Raw genomic sequence first — 13,715 nt, 5'->3', positions numbered from 1 at the left:
ATTCGAAGTTCTCGGCGAAAGTACTTCTGAGCCACGAGCTCTTCCTTTAATCGTAACAACGAAGAAAGGACGGCCTGATCATCGCATTCACAAAAGAAAATTGCTTTGACAGTGTCACTGCTTTTACGTAATGAATTTTTGCAGACATTCTTTCGCGGTCGGTTTATTCGCTTTGTTTTCTTTCATATATTATTTAAACGGTGACACATTCTACGAGCATATGCTAATTTTTACTGTTTTGCTATATATATTAAAAATACATAACGTTAACCATATGTAATAAGCAATCTTACACTATGAATAAAAAGACAAAGAAATAAAAAGAAGATACAGGAAAAAGAAAAGAAAAAAAAGAGAGAAATAATGTACGTCATATGTCAGATCAATGCTCGTTTCAACGTATCAAACAGCACATTATGAGAAATTCCTTCCGGGCCGATTTTAGCTTATTTGTAATTCAAAACTTCAATACAGCCTTTAAAAATTTTCGTACAGTCATAGATTTACTCGGATTGCAATTAACGCTTAGATTTTAAAATAATTAATTTTGATATTGTATTATTTAAGTACACTCGATATCAGTTAACGCTTAAATAATTATATTTATTCAATTAACTTATAATTATAAAACTATTCATAATTTTATTTAACTGTATTAATAAAAAATTAATTTGTTTTTAATTTCACCAGTTTGTATATATGTATGTTAAATTAGTAACCAAAGTAATTAACGGAAAAAATTAAAAATAGGAATTATAAATATTACAAAATTAGTCATGTATAATACATACATTATACTTAAGTTTCATTGTTAAAAATTTTAACTGGTATTTTTTAACAAAACGCAGAAAGTAATGTAAAATTTAAGAGTCTCTAACAAGTTATCGAAACTTGATATTTCCGAAACTAAAAGCTTTTTATCAAGCTAATAAAACTAATTAATTTTCAAGTAGTCTGCAACTTTATTATCTTGAATAATACAATATAGGAGGGGCTATGCCACTATTTTTTGAAGACCAAGACAGGCGTGATTGACACATTTAGAATATATTGAAGTGTTCCGTGATCCATTAAAATTGCTTTTACGTATCTACTGGCAGTATTTCAATACTTCATCAACTTTCAAAGAAATTAATCGCAGGTTTAAAAGTTCACACTCTGCCGCTTTTATTATTATGGTTTATGTTTCATCAAGAAATTGATTGCGAAATTTTTGCAAAGAGATAAAACAAAAGTTAACAAGTTTTATAAGAGAATTCAATGTTGCATTATCATTAATCTTCTAACCGGATGGTTTTCTTTAAATATTATTCTTATGTCATTGAGAGCTTTTCTAAGCTACTTTGAACGTAATATAAAAAGGATTTAATGACTACATAGGATCATACGGAATAAAAACTAACGAGTAGCCTTCTAATTTTTTTCTACAGAGTACCTTACTGTAAGGAGAGAAAGCTTTAATAAGACTGAAGAGATTTAAACTTAATAGGACCAAATCCGATTGAGAATGAGGCTTACAATCAAAATTATATTGTACAGCAGAATGATTCATATACCTATAATCATAAAGCTTTAAACATTTATATCGCGTTTTGATAAATAATTTTAGTTGAAGATGATTTCGCAGTACGTTAATTTTACGATGAAAGTATTACGAAATGATAAATGCAAATTAAAGTCGATCACAACTTACATTTACATACTTCTATCGTATAAATTTCAATTTAATGATCTACTGAAAGAAAAAAAATTGCAATTTAACTATAATTTATAATTATTTTTCTGTTTGTATATAATTGTTTTAATTTTATGCAAATTATAGCGCTATTTCAATATGTGTACAGTTTGAAAAATTTTTTAATAATTATCATAGTTCAAAGTAAAAGTGATCTCTCTTTCTTTCTCTCTCTCTCTCTCTCTCTCTCTCTCTCTCTCTCTCTCTCTCTCTCCCTCACTCTCTCAGTGTTTTTACAATTAAATAAATATACTACACCAGTTTTTTTAACATACCTAAATAATATAACATAATATATTGCGTTTATTATTCGTTTGTTATTCGTTATGAAGTACGCACTTTAAAGGAATTTGTCGAATACCTTCAATTACATTATTATTATCTGGCTTATTTATTATATATCAGTATGTATATACATATAAATCAGATTTATTGTTAGTAGAGAATTCATACTTTTTATATTTTAAGTGCTGAATCAAAATGAAAAACATGCAATGACATTATAATCGCATAAGATACAAATGGCACAGAACGATCATATGAACCGAACATAATATCGCAATAGAGCTTGTACGTAACGGGTATCAAGATACCAATACAAGTCTCTCGATGATATTGAATCATAACGCGCATCACTGCCCGATTCATTTACTGAGAAGATTGTTCCATGCACCACGGTTCAATGTGGTGCGTTCATCGATTCGCGTTACGATTGCACGTCATTTGAACGCGAAACAATGAATTCCGATTGACAATGCATGGACATCTACCTCTATGAAGTTATCAGTCCAGAATTTTTAGAATTCTGATTCAGTCGATCAAGTTGTAAACAGCTAAAATTCTCATTTGTCCATGAAAGGTTTCAAAGTTCCTGATATGTTCCTGAAGAAAATATGAGATAATAACAAGATGATAACTTTATATATATTTTCACCACAAGAAAATTAATAACTTTTTTTTTCAATCAAGATCGATTATGACATTTTTCGGAAAAACTCTATACAGAACTGCTATCGAGAAAACATCAAAACTACAAAAAAATTTTAATATAATAACTTAATTTTAAATTATAATTTACAATATCCTAGAATTGTCGTAACTTTTAATTTACCGTTATAATTGCTGTAACTCTTAATTTTCATTTTCCATTATTTCGTTTTAGCTTTTTTCCTCGCTTTTCTGAAAACTTTAAAAATCTTAAAAAAAAAAAAAAGAGATTTAGTTACATCAAGATCTAGAATTAATTACATCAAGATTCTCCAAAAGATAATCATTATTACAAATGAATGTTATTCATTTCGGTATAATATTTTAGCAAAAATATTATCCGCACACATCTACATTTTCTGTTCGCCTTATCAAGCAATTTACAAAATTTCATATTTAACTGAAAATCCATGAGATGAAAATTCGCAACAAAGGAAAATTATTTTCTCGGTGCGATAACCAGAGTTTCATTATAATATTAAAATAGACCATCATGCGCAAGAAGAGAAGGCGTGTTCTTACCTTGCATTCGCATTTGCTAGGTTACGACCAACACTTTAACCAAGAACGTTGGTCATGTTATACAATAGCAGTTTTGCTTGTTTCATCGCATTACACGCTGTCACTAAATTAAAAACCGTAATTTACGGAAACAAACCAAATATCAACAAAATATCACATATATGCGATAAAAATATCAGCTATCAGGCTTGTAGGAAAACACGTAGCTTTCTGCTCACGGGATTTATTTCTGGAATGTCAACCGCGATTCAAATCGTGGTATCACCGCGAAAACATTGAACTTTGACCTCTTCAAACTATCCATTTCACCGCATTTGTATATACATATATTATAGATACGTATCATGGTGATTTTCGGAAATCTATTTTTGACAAAGCACGATCGAGTAACATTAACATTATTATAAATAAGAGCCATGGTACACAAAAGTCAGAAAAGACGCAAAGAAAGTAGTAAAGAAATGAACATGTTGGATTGGCTACTGCTTACGTTATGGTCTTACATACTCCATTGTGATTGGTTAATTCGCTTACTGCTTAAGGTTTTCTGTGTGTCATGACTCTAAAGTGCATTAAAGTGATTTAAATTGTAATCGCCTTTGATAATGAACATGTACAATACGTATTTTATATAATGGCAAAGAGAATAAAGATATGAGATATCTATTCAAATTTTTATCATTACGAATATATTATATTTCGTAGAAATTTATTGGTAATTTAAAATAAATTTATTAATAATTTATTGAACTTTTCTATTATGAAAAGTATTTCCACTTTAAGTGAAAGTCATATTTCACTTTAACATGCACTTATAAAATCGCGTTTCTTTATTATTAAACATCGCGTCATTCATATATTTGGTCCCTCTTGGCACGACCGTACTGGTTTCGTACCTACATCGCAAGCATGCTTTCATCGATGACGAAAAAATTTTATTCCATTCGTTCGGCTTTAGATTTCAAGCTCTTGCAATAGCATATGGCGCGACAGACGTTTCCATTTGCCTGCACCTGGACCGCGAAGCTGTATCAAGCTGTGCAGTCCTCGTAAAACGACGCCCGATAATGGGTGTTACAGTGTAAAACGATCAACATTAACGTCTCGATGCTCCCTGAAATTCGAATACGTAGAATGATTGCGCCTCGCGATTGTCGCGGTCATATATTCAGTTCGAAAATCATGATTAATAAAGTTGAAACTATAGTGACTTAATTATGTGGCATACGATGCACTTAGATATGATCAGGGAATGGAAAGTTACTTTTTAAAAATAACTAGTTACAGTTACTCGTTACCGAGTAAAAAATGTAACTAGTTACAGTTACAGTTATCGCTTTTTAAAAGTAACTCGTTACAGTTACCGTTACTTGAAAAATAACTTTTCGTTACTTTTCCGTTACTTTTTTAAAATCAATTTAAAAATGTATTTTTGCATTTTTTTTTTTATGTAATACTGACAAATATACAGTTAAAAAAAAAAAAACAATGTAGAATGGCTCAAATAATAAATTAAATAAAAATAAAATGAGAAGGGTTACGAGCCAAAAATGAAACAGTTTATTTCCGATAAGAACGACGATGACAATGTAATTAAATGTATAAATATATATTAGAACAATACATAGATAAAACAAGATAAAAACAAACGACGTTTCGACACTTATTGTCATCGTCTTTTAAACTGTTTCGCTTTTGGGTTCATAGCCCTTCTCATTTTACTATTATTTAATTTATTTTTTAATTTTTTTTAAACACAATTTTGTAATTCTAAAACCTGTAAAATATGCAGCAAACTGAAATATTTGTATGTCCTATGTATTACATAGAAGATAGAAGTGTAAAATAATTACTGAATCATAACGGCCGAATGTCTAAGGGCTTTCAAGTCTTATTGATAAGCGCTATAAATAGCATGTATCCAATCGAACCGTGTTCAATCGTGTGCAAAGTAACGACAAAAGTAACTGTAAATTTCGTTACCGTTACCCAAAAAATGTAACTCGTTACCGTTACAGTTACCAAAAAAAGAAAGTAACGCAGTTACCAGTAAAGTTACCAAAAAAGTAACTTGTAACTGTAACTTCGTTACAAGTAACGAGTTACTTCCATTCCCTGGATATGATACGGTATACAAAATATCTTCTATGATTAATAAAGTTGAAACTATAGTGACTTAATTATGTGGCATACGATGCACTTAGATATGATACGGTATACAAAATATCTTCTTTTCATAGCAATACAAAAAACTCTAATAAATCTTATTACTATAATACTATCATTATAATCATTATACTTAATATATTATCTTTATAATTATATTAATTATAATTGAAGTAAATGGATAAATAATAATAAAGTTCCAAATGTGTCTAAGTAAAGTTCAAACAAAAAATCGCGTTGAGAAACTATTTCTTTTTTCTATAAAAGGTCTTATAAATCTGACAAAACACCGATTGTACTTTAAAATATACATTTTGCAATATATTGATAAAGTCAAGATTTGTTGGCTTTGTTTAAAACTGAACATCGAAATCTCTACACACTGTTTGTATTTTTATATCATTTTACGTGAAAAAGAAGATCGAACATTTGAATTTTGCACAATTAATCCGCAGCATCCATCAGTAACATATAACTGAAAATGCATTTCCGCGTCGGATTGCAACGTATGCCATTTTAAATGTTTATATGTCAGCAATTTATGCGATCTTAACGCCAAGTTACGGCTTTTTCTGTTTATTGTTCGCAATATGCGCATTTCAATCGGTATTTTCCATTGCATACTGCTGTTTTATGCGCCGTTATGCTTCGGGGCCAATCGAATATTTACATAACACGAACACGAAATGAGATATATCGAAATCAGTTACGATTTTACAAAGTTAAATTCTAACTTCGACGTTCTGAAGCGTGAGAGATTACAAAGAGAATAAAGTTAATGTACTAATCTCTTACTAATATTAGCCACATGTAAGAGATTAGTACGGTAATTTATTCACTCTCTCTCTGTCAGTAATCTCTTCACACTTCAGAATGTCAAAGCTAGAATTAAATTTTGCAAAATCGTAATTGATTTTAATATATCCCATATTAGCAATATTACTGTAAGAAATTTACTTTTGTCAAATATAAAAATTTTTTTTAACGTAAATAATTTCTAATTGGGTTAATGGAAAGATGCTTATACGAGTATATGTGTGTGTATAAATATACTCATATTACAAATATACAAAAGTCCTTTTTACTGTGTATTCGCAGATGAAACGGAATTTTATTTTATTTTGTTTAAAAAATTAAATTTTTATTGCGTCTAATTACAACACCAATTTTAGCACCTGCCTATTAAAGATAGTAAGAGATAGCGAGTCGTACAAATCAGTATAAGGTACAACGAAGAATGTTACAAATTCAACTGACAGGCAATCTATCATTCTCAAGGTCAGATAATATGTACAGTGCATCTTGTACAATTCTCTGTAATGCAATTACCGCTGCGATAAATTACAATCACGGAGGAATATCAGCGTCACGCCCCGCGATCTACTTAATTGCGACACGATCGAAATTATCTAAGAACGTCTAAGGCTATCAACAGATGATTCCTCTACTTTTGACAAATTGCTTATAGTATTTTGATGAAAAGAAAGAGCTCTGTTATTAAGAAACAAATATTTTAGTTCTAATACATTCTAATACAAAAACATTCTATTCTATCATAAATTTCTTTTTTGTATCTAATTTTTTATCTCAAATATTTCAGCGATTAAATTAATATTAATGCAAAATCTAATTAAAAATGTTTTTATAAAATTATATTATATACAAAATTTATTATATATATATATACATATACATATATTTGTCATAAAAAATTTTCATTATTAAATGGAAATAATTTATTAAGAGAAATTTTTTTTAATTTCAATTAACTAGAATTGATGGCTTTAATAAATATAAAAGCTTCGTCAAAAGTAAATTCTCCACGCCTGACACTGGGTAGTTTATTTCCTTTTCCTGTAAAATGACACAAAAATCAACTATCTTACACAATGTAAAACTATCATAGCAACCTATAATTAAAACGAATTTACAAAACCACATAATTCACTTATCCAGTATAAACCGCACGTTTTAACGTATTAATTAAAATCACGCATGCGTTGCATCGTTAGAGCAATTTCATAACAATTTTCAACAATATTCACGCTGATTGTTTTTTTCACTTGAAAGTATAATTAAAAAGTCAATTCCTACATTGAAATTATATGTATAAAGCTGGTTTAGACTTTTCGGAACAATATCGGAAATTCTTTTACAGAAATAAAAAGTGTATATAAAATTATATAAGTATTAAACTCTGGAAAAAGAGAATAAAAATATTCTTTCTGATTCAGAAGAGACTATTTCTTTCTTACGTGACTTGAAGTAATACATAAAATATTTCTTCGACGAATTTAAAGTATTTAAGATAAATTGCTTTCTGTCTGCGCTAATAGCAAATATAAATTCAAACACAAATATAGATATCCTCTTATAAAAAATGATGCAGTTTCCGCAATGGTAGATTGCCGTGGCACGTGCCGCATTTTTCGAGGCCCCAACAATCGAAAAACGTGGGAGGAATGAACAAACCGGCACGATACCACTGTTGGCAAGTGAAATATCAACAACTGAGATTGCTTCTCTATAATCTCGACGTCAATGCCAATAATTTTATAGCGATAAATAAACCATATTGCGCTTATTAAATATTTATATATCTTTTCTGTGATAATATCAAAATTTCATAATTTTATAGTCTCATATACATTTGTTCACGCTAAAAATAAATATAGTCTTTCAATAAGTAACATCGCTCGTTTTCTCTGTATTTCAGAAAAATCGATACGAGTCCGGATCACATATCAGATGCCATATTCAGTAGTCAAAGGTAATGTATACATGTTCTTAGAATACAAACGTATAACTATCAAAATATGAACCGTAATTTGTTTTATATTATATCTCATTTTTACTTATAACCAAAAACTATAAAGTATCAAAAAATACTATTATATGTTATATCACACTTGCTACATACACATCTTTTATATATAACTTTCTTTATTTCTAAATATGATAAAAAAATATAAATCCTTTAACGAATTTAGCAAAATAAAATCGTGATAAAAATTTCTCAGATATAATTATTGTAAATAATAAAGAAGAAACTATCAAAATTCACATAGTATCTAAACAATTCATCATGATAATACAATACTTAATAGTTAATAAGTTATACATTGAATATTATTAATATAACTCTCTAACAAAAATTAAATACAAGTCAAAATGCACTTATTATTACATTATATGACATGATGAGAAACCAAGAAATTGAACAAAAGTCGTAAAAAATCTTTGACCCGATTTATTCCATGTATTTGTAACCTATTTGATAGGAAAAAGAAAAGTATTATTAAATTTTCAAGGTTGAGATAATTCGTTTGAAACTCTAAAAGGATATTTTAAATTTATACGACAAAAAGGGAAACTTTCTTGAATTTATCTCTCGTCAACGAAAATATATTATACATAAGATAGTACAAATATCGTAAATACGAAAGAGTGTTGGTCCTAGATTGCACGTAAAAATACATATTTATGTGTTATCAAGAATTTTTATATGTAATTTTTCACCAAGATGTAACATTTCATCCATATGTTATAATATTAGAAGCAGATCGCCTTCTATTTATTAAAATGCATTAAAAATATCAAATACTATATTTTTCTAACCACAGCAACGATATATCATATATCTTTAGTTTCGTTGAGAAAGTTTCTTTAACAAAAAAAAATTCGGATTGAACTATCATTTCAGATAAATATATATGTTGATAGCACAAAAAATAAACGATATAAAACAAATATATTTTATTTTAAATAAGTAGGAAAAAAATATTTAGTTTAATCCAAGAAAAATTTTCGATTCTATTTTAAGTCAAAATATTATACTTTATTTCCAATAGTGTAGCGAAAAGCTTTCGCTTTAAGTAGAGGAAGCATAGTCTTTCTTCTTTAAACTTTATTTAACATTTAAATATTTTTTATTACACATGTTTTGATGTGAATTATATTTTATCATGCTTTTAAAATACTTGTATTATTTAACTATTCGATCATTTGACTCTTACTCGTTTGTATTTTATTTTGCTTTGAAGCGCGTTTCTGTTTTCCAGTTGTATGTCACTGTGCTGTGTGTGAAAACACATGCAAAAAGTAATTTAAAATACGATAAAATAAAAATCCTTTTTTTCGTTCAGAACTTCAATGTATGCTATCTTATCATTAACGGTGCAATGACATAGAGTCAAGCCTATAAACAACTTATATCTTTTTTTAATTAAATATATTTAATTAAACTTTAATTTTTATTAATTTTAATAAAGTTTTTCTTTTTTATGATTTGAAGAGTATAACAATATTTAATACAATTTACGATTTTTTCTTAAATTAAAATAACACATATATAAATTATACAATCGTTTATTATTTATTAAATAATATTACCGGGAAACAATTCTATACCGATTCACAAGAAAAGAACATCAAAAAGAATTTCGATTGAAAACATTTAATAGAATCTTTGTGATATGCAGTTAGTTCATCGTAAATCCTACTTTAATGCGCCGTAACAGCATCTTTCAAACACTTCTACGATAAGTATACCTGCAACTACAACACGGTAAAGTTTGATTAATACGCACGGTGGCTTCAGACTTCGCGTTTAATTTAAAAATAAGGTTTCCGTCGAGATCACTACAGTACAGTAAACTCTGTTATTGAGTTTAATTAAAAAGTATTACGAATATCATCAAGGGTATTCTAAGTATATTTGCATTAATTAACACCTCGCTTTGTTATACTGAAAAAAAGATACTTAAAAATTTATTTGTGAGAAATATATTTATTTAACTGAAATAAATCTTTATTTAAATACATAGTGAAATAAAATTTTGTTTCTAGCAAATAAGCCATTAATTTTATTTTTTCATAATTAATGACATATATTTTACAGAATATATGTATATTACACATATATATTACATCATCACAATCAAACTTTTCATAATTTATAAATATCGAAGAAAATGTCGTAAGTAATATTTGCTTCGCAATACTTCGACATTTTTCTCTTACAATTAGTGCAGAAAAGTCAATAACGCTGAGCACATACGTGCACATGTATATGATATTGATCATATATGCAAGTGTACATAAAATATCGATCGCTGATATTAATCTTCTTGAATAGTGCCAGTTACTAAATGTAATATATATGTTTTATATAGTTTTTCGTATTATTGATCAAAACATTCACTTGATTTAACTATTATTTTTATTTAGCAAATATTTATTTTTTATAAATAAATATTATATTATTCAAATATTAGATTATTACAATAAAATTAAATTCTTTTAATTAATTCTTTCCAATTGTATCAAGAAAGATTGATAATGAATAATAAAAAAATTAAAGATTTTTCAATCTAATCAATAAAGATTCTAATTTGCTCTACTAATATGAAACGTGATATTCATGACATATACCCGCAAATGCGGCAAAAGTTCATTAAGCCTAAAAAGATTATGGTCTTACAAATTATATTTTCGGATATGTATTGTCACAAATATGGGATCGTTAAAGTATATTTGAGTTAAGAAAATTTTAGCTACTATCAATAAATATGAATGCTAAATAATCATTATTTAATTTGTCATTATTAATATTAATACAAAAGTTAAATATTACAATGAGTAACCCTTATTATACGAAATAAACGCAGACGAATAATTCTCACGAATACGAATCATTTATTTTAATTACTTGTTGCTTTTGAATAATTATAATTATTCGAATAAATTGGCCGATGATCAGTAAAGCCATTGTTAATTGCTGTCACGTATTAAATAATAAAGGGAATGATAACATACGTGCTTGTGTATTATACGCTTTGTTATATTATCTTGTGAAAAAGATGCCACATTCATACGCACGTATCTTGATGTAGCCGATCGCGTTTACATAAGCATATTTACTCAACATACGCAAATGTATTACTCGTTTGATGATGTGCCATTACAACAAATAAATGCAATTGATATCGAAGGGCATACAGTCACGTGGCATACAATCAGACAAAATTTCGATGAAATTGATAGCTCACTTAATAAGTGATAAATGGAATAAACGGATCGAATCTATACAATCCGTATTGTAATCGCTAGTAACTGCTTTGAGCCAGAAGCGACTTTGCCATAAGATAAATTAACCGATAAATTGTCTCGGACAGGTGCAAAGACTTAATGCTGAGACAACAGAGTAAGATGTAATGAATCTCTACCGAAAGCTCTCTCTTCGATAAATTAAGGGATCGTCTATTGTGAAGAACATCGGCGTTAGTGCATTCTTGCATTCTTATTATGCACTTATACTTTAGATCGTTATTTTTCACAAAAACTGTATAATGTAAATAAATTATTTAACTCACTGGCATCCGCTACGCGCCACTATAGTGACGTCCCATTAATCGATTCCTTGAAACAAAATGTCATCATAGTGACTTTCCTCTAAACAATCTTTTAGAAATCTAAAAGACAGGAACGAGTCATTTAAAATCGTTTTTTCTAAAAATTATTTAAAAAACAAATATTTAAAAGACAGCCACTACAGTGATGTTTTTAAGGCTTCAAACATATAATCCATGCCTTGATATCTCGTTTTATCGAACAGAAATGTCCTCAATTATTTTGACTTGTATTTATTTCATCAAAAGAATATTCACACATTCTGAACTATGCGTATGCTGAATAGCTTTGCGTATAACTCAGCCATAACCGAAAAATTAACACTCAACAAACATTGTTTAGAAGAAAACATTGGTCTTTTTATTTTTAAATGTTCAAGCTATAAGTCCAATGAATAAATTTACATTTATATACGTCATAAAATACGTCATCGCAGCATTGAACCTTTCTAATTTTTCATATATAATATGAATCAAAATTACATAAATATTAATATTCTATCATTCAAATATATATTTTTCTGACATGGAATATTTTATGACTTGCAGAGTATACATAAATATTAATATTTTATCATTCAAATTATATATTTTTCTGACATAGAATATTTTTATAACTTGCAGAGTATACAAGAAATCCTCGCCGAATAATAAATTGACACTTTACTTAGCTAGCAGAGATATTATCGTCAGTGAAGCCAAGAACGACAACAAACTCCTAGGTGTCCTTTTGGTTGATCCCGACTATGTGCGCGATAAGAAGGTATAATGAATTACAAATATTTATTTTTATGAAATGCTATTTTTCTTGCAACTATTAGGATATTTACCGACCAGTCACGTACAGAATGTAAATTTGGAACACTTTTTACAAACTATTTTCAAAACTGTGTAGTTTATAACGTTAATATCTATAAAAAGACTGCTCGAATTGAGATTATTGAATCTTGAAATGTTAAGTTCAGTGAACGAAATAAGATCATTAAACTTATAAAGAATTCTGCTTATTATTAGTTATAGTGTTAAATCTATACTGGAAAATTTCTCTATAACGTACATTCGATTAGAAATAATTAAAGTTGAACTACGAGTAAATTTCAATTCTCAGAATATATGTGTAGAAAAAAGAAAAGAGATACGAGTTAAACTATATTTATTATCCAAATCTTGACAAAGATTTGAAGATTATGAAGGATCTTTCTTACTCGTTTTTTTACGTTCATTAAATTTATTTTATACACGAAATGACGTTTTAATATTAATAAAATTTATCTTGTAATAATTAAAATCTCCGATAGAGCATAAAAGAAAAATGTTTATATAGAATATAGAATCATTTAACTGCTAAGATTGTCAATTCATCAGGATTATGTACATATCCTAAAAATAAACTGAATTGTTATTTTTGTAGGTATTCGGTCAGGTGACGCTGACTTTCCGTTACGGAAGAGAAGACGAAGAAGTAATGGGCTTAAAATTTTGTAATGAAGCAATGATGTGTCTGGCTCAACTGTACCCATCCTATGTAGGAGCTCATCATCTGGAGAGTAAGAGCCCACTTCAGGTTGGTATGCAAAATAATATGAATATAAATGGATGTAATAAAAAATATATGCAAATATATAGGGGAGAGTTGTCTGAATCGGACCTATTTGCTTGAAGCATGCATTGTCAAAAATTAAAAAAAAACAAAAATATTATACATTAAAATAGCAATCGTATTCCATTAAAATATATTTTTACTCTTGCGTTTTCTGGCTATGTTCGTTTTACTCGTCAGCTGAATTATATTTACCTCAAAATTAATGTAAAACAAAATAGTAAAATTTGTTAACCAGAAGAAATTTTTTTACTTTTAATGTAAGAAAAAAAAGTAACTAATTGTAAGGTCTTTT

The 13,715-nt window shown here is 28.1% G+C and overlaps 2 protein-coding genes across 2 annotated transcripts in view; one reads left to right on the top strand and one right to left on the bottom strand.

Annotated features, from left to right (window-relative positions):
• The window catches only part of LOC108777717 (uncharacterized), an 83,965-nt gene that overhangs the window by 46,160 nt on the left and 24,090 nt on the right, over positions 1 to 13,715 (bottom strand).
• Positions 1 to 13,715, top strand: part of LOC108777714 (arrestin homolog) — a 44,943-nt gene that overhangs the window by 10,221 nt on the left and 21,007 nt on the right. Inside the window, exons 3-5 of the mRNA XM_018544670.1 lie at positions 8,127 to 8,180; positions 12,445 to 12,583; positions 13,232 to 13,384. Coding sequence (XP_018400172.1) covers positions 8,127 to 8,180; positions 12,445 to 12,583; positions 13,232 to 13,384 — 346 coding nt within the window. The remainder of the gene's footprint in view (positions 1 to 8,126; positions 8,181 to 12,444; positions 12,584 to 13,231; positions 13,385 to 13,715) is intronic.

The sequence above is a fragment of the Cyphomyrmex costatus genome, unplaced genomic scaffold (genome assembly GCF_001594065.2).
Source record: "Cyphomyrmex costatus isolate MS0001 unplaced genomic scaffold, Ccosl1.0 scaffold457, whole genome shotgun sequence".
Classification (NCBI taxonomy): domain Eukaryota; kingdom Metazoa; phylum Arthropoda; class Insecta; order Hymenoptera; family Formicidae; genus Cyphomyrmex; species Cyphomyrmex costatus.
Note: the sequence above shows the minus strand (reverse complement) of the source record. Positions and strands in the feature narration are given on the sequence as shown.